Source organism: Daucus carota, chromosome 8 (genome assembly GCF_001625215.2).
Source record: "Daucus carota subsp. sativus chromosome 8, DH1 v3.0, whole genome shotgun sequence".
Classification (NCBI taxonomy): Eukaryota; Viridiplantae; Streptophyta; class Magnoliopsida; order Apiales; family Apiaceae; genus Daucus; species Daucus carota.
The window spans coordinates 32,480,569-32,488,590 of NC_030388.2; the positions used below are offsets into that span (position 1 = coordinate 32,480,569).

An 8,022-nucleotide genomic window follows, 5' to 3' on the forward strand; every position below is an offset into this window, starting at 1 on the left:
TAATCAACTTGAATTCCTTGTTAGCTGAGCTGGTTTCATACAACCTTGTCCTTGTGTTATAATGAAGGTTTTATCATATATTACACGTTAATTAATCATGATGATTAGTACAAATAAGTACCAATTATGAAAACAAGCTTACAAGCGAAATATACCAAAAGGAGAAAGGACAGTAATATTTTCTTCCTGTTTTTCTATTATCATATCTTCATCCAATATGCACTCTGTACCATGACATAATAATTCTGATAAACCTGGCAATTTTTCAAGCTTTTGTACCAATTAAATCTGGTAATGCCTTCAAACAGATATAGCCTATAATGCTCTCTTCAAAAACCTTGTACAATACGGTCTAAACTCTGTAAGATACTGCTCTATAATACTTTCAAATGATAAATCAGAGACGGCCAACCTAAAATAATGCTCTACAATACTTTCAAATGAGAATTGGACACTAGACCTCAGCAATCCTTCAATTCAGCAAGAAATACTGTAAAGATGAAAAAAATGTCATGTTCTGTTACGTATTAAAAAAAAGAAAGGAGTAACTACTATCTTGAGATGGAAGAGGATACTCTGTAAGCTTGAAACATTAATTTCTGCCATTGAAATCGCAAAGACATATCAAATAAGATCCACGACAATTGCAAAGCCGTGTCAAATAAGATAGATACTAATTCAAGTTGCACGACAGCAGGGGCACATAAAGATTCAATTTTACATTGTTTAGAACTAGTGCATAGCAACTCAGTTACATCAAAAGATCTAATAATCATTCAACATGGAAGCAAAAAGTTACATGCATGCAATCTCTTAAGCAATGGAAATTTCAGCCATTTCCTGTTCTACAACAGCTGGTCCGACAGGATAGTACTTGTAGTGCAATTCTCCAACATCATCACCAGACAATTTCTTCCATCCATCAGGACCAACATAATAAACTGATAAATAGCACCAAAATTAGACAAATACTTGTGTTCCAGTAATAAAAACAAAAAGATCAGAAACAAACTAAGACCGAGGGGGGAGGGTGAGAGCTTACCGCTAGCAGTACCACCACTGGCTCCATCACGAAATGTTGCATGATAAATGGATCGCCGAGCCAATTCTGCAGCCTCTTCTATTGACATATCATAGCGGTACCTACAAATAAACGACCAAGAAGAGTACATATATTGTAAGATAACAGAAAATTGCTCTGTTTAGAACGAAACTTGCAGTTCAGGGAATGATCACCCAAGAAAAAGTGAATACAGTGAAGTAATTATGTCAGTTCAACTAGAGACTAGCAAAATTGAGGATAACTGGAAAAGCATCCCCGTCATCATCCATACAAAACAACAAGACTAACGACTACGGTAGCATATCATATTTGGTCATGGAAAAAAACATAACAGAACTACAGAAGTAATCGTTTTTGCTTTTCAATCCGTACAAGCAGTTACAAACCATAAATAAAATTTCAAGTTGCAGTAGGATGCATACCCGCTGTCCAGTACACCATAAGCATATGGTGATCCAGATCCAACAGAAAATCTGTTTCCCTTTAGCCGTCCTCCTTCACTGTCCACGTAATAAAGACCAGGGCCCTGTAAACCAACAAATAAAAAGCAATAAGTTACCCGCCACTCATAATTACCAATCAGGGTTAAAACAATTAATAATCATTACCTTTTCATCCCAAATTAATAAGCTACGTACAGTTCAAGAACATTACCTTAATACCCAAATTTCTGTGCCAAAATTGGCAATCAGCAGCACCTCCAGCCATAGTACCAAGCATGTGGGGATTAATTTCAATGATTTTCTTCACTGATTGTGATGCTGTTACAAGAGAAAGGTATAATATAAATGCCACATGATCTGTGTTTTAATAATATCAGACGTACATTAACCCCTATAGAATAAAGTTTCCGATGACACTCGTGATCAAAGCTATATTGATTTACACACCGACTAAAAATTGTATATGGACAAAAATTACAAGCACTATCCAATCCAGTAGAAAAATACATACAGATATAGCCTCCCATGCTAGCACGAGAATCAGCAGCCACAATAACACCTTCCTTAAAGATAAAAGCAAGAGTAGTGATAACGCCAATCTCCGATCCCGGTCCTTCCTCCGCCGTGACTGGTGGTTCCGTGGTGTAGCTGCTGGATGGGAGCCTACAAAACAACGCCGGCGGGGGGGTTTTGCCCCAAAGCGCCTCCGGCGTGAGAGTAAGCGTGGGCTTCGGAAGGATAAAGATTAGAGAAAGTGCTATCTATGTGTGGTGGGTGAAGGTGTTTGGCTGGTGGTTGCTGGTGGCTGAGAGTGTTTGAGTATATGCTGAGTGTAAGTGTGTGTATGAATGAGTGTAAAGAGAGAGTGAAGTTAACCCCCAGACTCTTGATCCTTGGTCTATTTATAGGCCAAGGATTAGGGTTCGGGGGTGCGTACCTGGATCCTGGTCCTACACGTGTAGGGGTTTGATCCCCTACACGTGTCCAGGTGTCGGCGTAGAAGTAGTCTTTTGGAATGTTCCCTGGCTTGTCTCTATCGCCAGTAGTTGACCGTTATATTTGTCTTCATCGTGTCAGTCTGTGCCTTGTGCAGCAAGTGTCGGCTGGTACAGGTTTGGACCCCGGTCAAGGAGTATGATCCGGATATACGCCTGGTGTACCCGGGTCCTGTACCTTATCCGGACGGCGTACTCTGGTAGGGTTGGTGGATTGTACCCTACTCCTGGTGGCTTCCCGGGGATCGGGGTCTTTGAGTAGGCCCGGGTTTGTGAACCCGGGTTACCCCTATCATTTGCCCCCCACTCCCTTATATAGATTCTCTATGTGAGGGAGTAGAGTGAAGTTTCCGCTTTTGTTTGAGTGGGCCCGGGTAGATGTGAAGTTTTGATGTTTGCCCCCCTGTCCGGGTAGATCCGGGTAAGGGTGGAGGTTTGTCGGTGTCGCTTTGCTCGGGTAGACCCGGGGGTTTGTTTTGCTTTTCTGCCAGGGAGAGTCCGGGTCCTTAGGGAGATCCGTCCGGGTTGTCCCGTGAGAATGAAGCGTTTTCGGTACGCTGGAATTTCGAGGGGTTTTGTAACCGCATCCAACGCTTTGGAATTTGAATCGTCGCGGCTTTTGAGGAGGCGTTTAATTATTACAGCAGTAATAATTAAAACTGAATGCCCAGTAATACGTCGCCACGTGGCCTACGTTGTGGCTATAAGTACGGCCATTTCTTTTAGTTTCCAGTTTTCACTCTTGCTTTCGTCTTTTCTCCTTTACTTTCAAAGAATCGTTCTCTCGCCTGTGTTCTTCGAGTTGCTGGAGATTTCGAGTTTTCTTCGAGGGTTTTTGTCGCCGTTGCTCGCTTTCTTTTCGGTTTTCTTTCAGGTAAGTTTCCCCTCCTCTCTTTTCTCTGCACTTTCGTCTTTCCATGTATGAAGCTATTCGTGTGAAGTTTATTTTTTCGAAATGTTTGCTTTTGGTTTGTTGATCGTTGCGTAGATGATTTTGTATGCCGTCTATGAATCGTATGCGTATTTGTGGAGTGTTTCGCGATTTGGCATGTGTTTGGTTCGAGTTTGCTTTGCGGTTGTGTTTTGGTTTCGGGGTTTTGTATTTCGGAGGTTTGGAGATCTGGGTTTTGGGTTTTGAATATTCTTGGCTGTGTGTATGTATGTATAGTTGTATAATTTAGTGGGTTTTGGGTTTGATCTTTGATTTTGGTTTGGAATGTGTTAGGATCTGTTTGTGTCTGTTGGGTTTTTCGGGGGTTTGAACTGAACCCGGGTATGGCAGTTGTGCCCGGGTTGGGTAATTTTGGGACTTAGCCGTTTTGTAGGTTGTGTGCAGTGTTGCGGAGGGAAGGGTTCGCGACCCGGGTACATATGTTAGGTCCGGGTAGGGCCTTTGGGTGTTTTGTTTCGTACTTAGGAGAATGTTTTGCGCTGTAGTATGTACACGGGACCCGGGTGTCTTCCTAGTATGTTGTATCCTTTCCCCCCATGTAAATTTGAAGAAGGACATGGCCCGGGTAGGTTCATAGGATTTCTGTGTGTTTTCCTGGTGTATCCGTGTAGCTTTAGTAGTGTTGTGGTAGTCTTTATTCTTTGTATTGCTGTAGTATATGTCGGACCCGGGTAGCTCTTTTCATGTTGTACTTTGTTTTTTGCTTCTCCTTTGGTATGTTTTCCACATAGAATTAGGCTGGGATCCGGACCTAAATAAAACTTGCAACAACTTGTGTGAATTTTCTTCCTTTAAAATTGACCCGGATTGCTTCTTTATTTAGGTCTATGGTCCGGATCCCTTCGGTGGTTTTTGAAGAGTCTTCCAGTGATAGTGAATTGGACGGGTTTCACGCCCTTGCTCATCGTGCCCGGGTCCGCCTCTCTAAAAGGCCAAGACAAGAGATTGTTGCTTATTCGGCCGTCCCCGGGGAGTTTTCTAGCGACACAGAGTGTGACGAGGTCCAGACTTTATCTCATCGTGTCCGGATTAAGATGGCAGAGAGAGAAATTGAGGAGTCCGGGGTTATTTCCGCGCGTCAGGATGTAGTGATCTCGACCGGTCGACAAGTAATAATGACCCCAGAGGGCATGTGGGGAAACGGTAGGTCGTATTTTGTCACCAAAGGTCCGCTGGTGGAGGAGAAAGGTTTCTATACCAATATGTCTGGTTTTTATAGATGCAAGCATCCGAACGGACGTTTGGCTCCCTACAACAAAGAGGAGTTCGATGAGAATTTCCGGGAGTTGACTGGGATCCGGGTTCCGTTCCCGTTGAAGAATCATATCAGGGAGATGTCTCCGGATGCGGCTGACCGGATGATCCGGGCGGCTTTTCAGCTGCCTTCTGAGATCGAATGGAGATGGCCTGAACCCGGCGAAATGATCTATCATCGTCCGGCCGACGGTTTCGTTCCAGTGTGGATGGAGCATCTCAGGTCCGGGTGGAATCCCCGGTGGCATGTTTTCTTCAAACATCTGTGTAAATATGAGTGGAGGATCTCGCCGATGCAGTTGACGCCGAATGCGGTCAAGTGGATGACCTGGTTCCTGTGGGCGTGCAACAAGATGAATTATTACCCGACGCTGAAACTTTTCCACATGTTGTTTCAATTTAAGAAATCTGGGGTAAGGCCTTTGTATGAGTTGCGCTTCCGGTCGAAGGAGTGTGGTTTGGGCTCCGGGTTCATAAGCCCGGTTATCCATCAAAGCTCGCTGAAGGGATGGAATGGCGAGGTAATTATGTTGAAGGGCTTGGATTTGGCTTTTATGCCTTATATCGAGACAGATGACGAGAAAGTGAGGACGGACTTCGGTGCGCCCGGGGCGGCTGGGGAGTTCCGGGCCCAGTTGGTCGAGTTCTGTAATTGCCTAGGATTTCAATTGACTCGGGATACATTTATGCGTCACGATCAATTGCATGAGGGTGGCTGTAAGTTGCATTTTGTTTTTGGTTCCGCTTTCGTAGTATCTTGTCCGGGTCTCCTTGTTTGTAGTGTGCATGTTGCTATCTTGTCCGGGTCCTTTTGTTTGCAATCTGCATGTTCCTTAGGATATTTTATTGTGGCATTTTTCTTTGTATGATTTGTCGTATTGTTCCCTTATTGACCCGGGTTCTCTTGACTCTTGGCAGGTCTTCCCTACTTCGACCCGGATCTTTGGAGAGCTATGTCTGCCAACGACTCTTTTGCTGCTGCCTTGAGGAACTTGGGGGGAGTGCATACCCTTCCAAAGCCGCAGCCAAAAGTTAAGTCGGCAAAGAAGAAGGGGGTCGCGAAGAGAGGGGAGTCCGGGTCTTCCCGTCAGGAGTCCGGGTGCTGATGCTGATCCGGGCTCTTCCTCTGATTCTGAACCGGTTGATGAGACTCCTGTTGACGAGACCCGGGGTGATGAGACTCCTGCTGCCTGATCTCCTTCTCTTTCTAGTTTGTTCATATGTTGACTCAAGAACAATGTTTTTGTAAGACTGAATTCGTTGGATCTGGATTTGGATGTTTGTCCGGGGTTTATGTAGACCCGGATTTATGGATGGTTGTCCTTGCTGTTTCTTATCAAATATTTTGTTGTCATATTTGTTTGTGAATGCTTTCGTTTGCTTTGTATATTGTTTTATCCAGGTGGGGATAATACAGGTGTACTCGGGTAATTCTTACCCGGGTTGATTGCTTAGAATAGGTTTATACTTAGAAAAATCTTAGAAATTTTTCTAAGTAAATAAAATGGATGGACCCGGGCAATTCCTACCCGGGTTGATTGCTTCATATGTGTTTGCACTTAGAAAATTTTTCTAAGTAAATAAAATAGATGGTCCCGGGCAATTCTTATCCGGGTTGATTGCTTCATATGTGTTTGCACTTAGAAAATTTTTCTAAGTAAATAAAATAGATGGACCCGGGCAATTCTTACCCGGGTTGTTTGCTTCATATGTTTTTGCACTTAGAAAATTTTTCTAAGTAAATAAAATAGATGGTCCCGGGCAATTCTTACCCGGGTTGATTGCTTCATATGTGTTTGCACTTAGAGAATTTTTCTAAGTAAATAAAATGGATGGACCCGGGCAATTCTTACCCGGGTTGTTTGCTTCATATGTTTTTGCACTTAGAAAATTTTTCTAAGTAAATAAAATGGATGGACCCGGGCCATTCTTACCCGGGTTGATTGCTTCAAATGTTTTTGCACTTAGAAAATTTTTCTAAGTAAATAAAATGGATGGACCCGGGCAATTCTTGCCCGGGTTGTTTGCTTCATATGTTTTTGCACTTAGAAAATTTTTCTAAGTAAATAAAATGGATGGACCCGGGCAATTCTTGCCCGGGTTGTTTGCTTCATATGTTTTTGCACTTAGAAAATTTTTCTAAGTAAATAAAATGGATGGACCCGGGCAATTCTTACCCGGGTTGATTGCTTCATATGTTTTTGGTTGCCTTAGAAATTTTCTAAGTAAGATAACAGGTGAAATTCATTAGTAGCAAAAGACTTCATTGATTTCATTGATATTCAGGAGATTATACAGCTTTGATAGTGATCAAAAGTACATGATTGCTTTTAGGTATATATAGCTGTCTTCTAGGATCCTTCCTTCTTGATTTTACTGATAGAACTTCCTCAACCTAAGACCATGCCAGGTGTTGGATACTTCTAACCCATCCATATGCTCCAATTTGTAGGTGCCCGGCCTTAGGACTTCTCTGACTTTGTAAGGGCCTTCCCACTTAGGCATTAGCTTTCCTGTGTTAGTTGGATCTGAGGCTTCGGTGTCTCGTAGGACCAGGTCCCCTGCTTGAAAATTTCTAACCCGGGATTTCTTGCTGAAGTGGTCCCGGGTCTTCTCTTTGTACTTTTCCATTCTTGCGATTGCCTGATCTCGGACCTCATCTACCAAGTCCAGGTTGACCCGGAGTCCTTCCTCGTTTGCAATTTCGTCGAAGTTGATTACTCTGTGGGAAGGTGACCCGACTTCGATTGGGAGCATTGCCTCCGTTCCATAGGCCAACTTGAAAGGGGTTTCTCCGGTGCTTGTCCGGGGACTGGTTCGGTATGACCAAAGGACATGAGGTAGTTCTTCTGGCCATTTGCTCTTGCTTTCTTCAAGTCTCTTCTCAATTCCTCTCAGGAGGATCCGGTTGGTGACCTCTACCTGGCCATTTCCTTGAGGATAGGCGACTGAAGACTTCTTGTGCTTGATGCCTCTTTCGGCCAGGTAGCTTTCAAAGTCCGACCCGATGAACTGGGGTCCATTATCTGAGACCAGAACTCTTGGTAGCCCGAATCTCATCAGGATGTTGTCCATGAACCGGATGACATCTTGTTGATTGATCGTCCGCATTGCCTTGGCTTCAACCCACTTGGTCATATAATCAATGGAGACAAGCAAGTATCTGAGGTCTCCTTTAGCCCGGGGGAAGGGTCCCATGATGTCTATCCCCCATACAGCAAAGGGGATCGGGGATAAGACTGAAGAAGGTAGGACAGGGCTTACCCGGGGTACGTTGCTGAACAGCTGGCAGTTCTTGCATTTTTTTACAAACTC

At 43.7% G+C, this 8,022-nt stretch overlaps 1 protein-coding gene across 1 annotated transcript; it reads right to left on the bottom strand.

Moving 5' to 3' along the window:
* Positions 1 to 579: 579 nt before the first annotated feature.
* Positions 580 to 2,325, bottom strand: LOC108198593 (proteasome subunit beta type-5-A). Its single transcript, XM_017366342.2, has 5 exons — positions 2,018 to 2,325; positions 1,718 to 1,824; positions 1,486 to 1,589; positions 1,043 to 1,143; positions 580 to 941 (listed from the first exon to the last, which is right to left on the bottom strand). The coding sequence occupies exons 1-5, from the start codon at positions 2,031 to 2,033 to the stop codon at positions 814 to 816; spliced, it is 456 nt and encodes a 151-aa protein (XP_017221831.2). The 5' UTR covers positions 2,034 to 2,325; the 3' UTR covers positions 580 to 813.
* Positions 2,326 to 8,022: the final 5,697 nt, after the last annotated feature.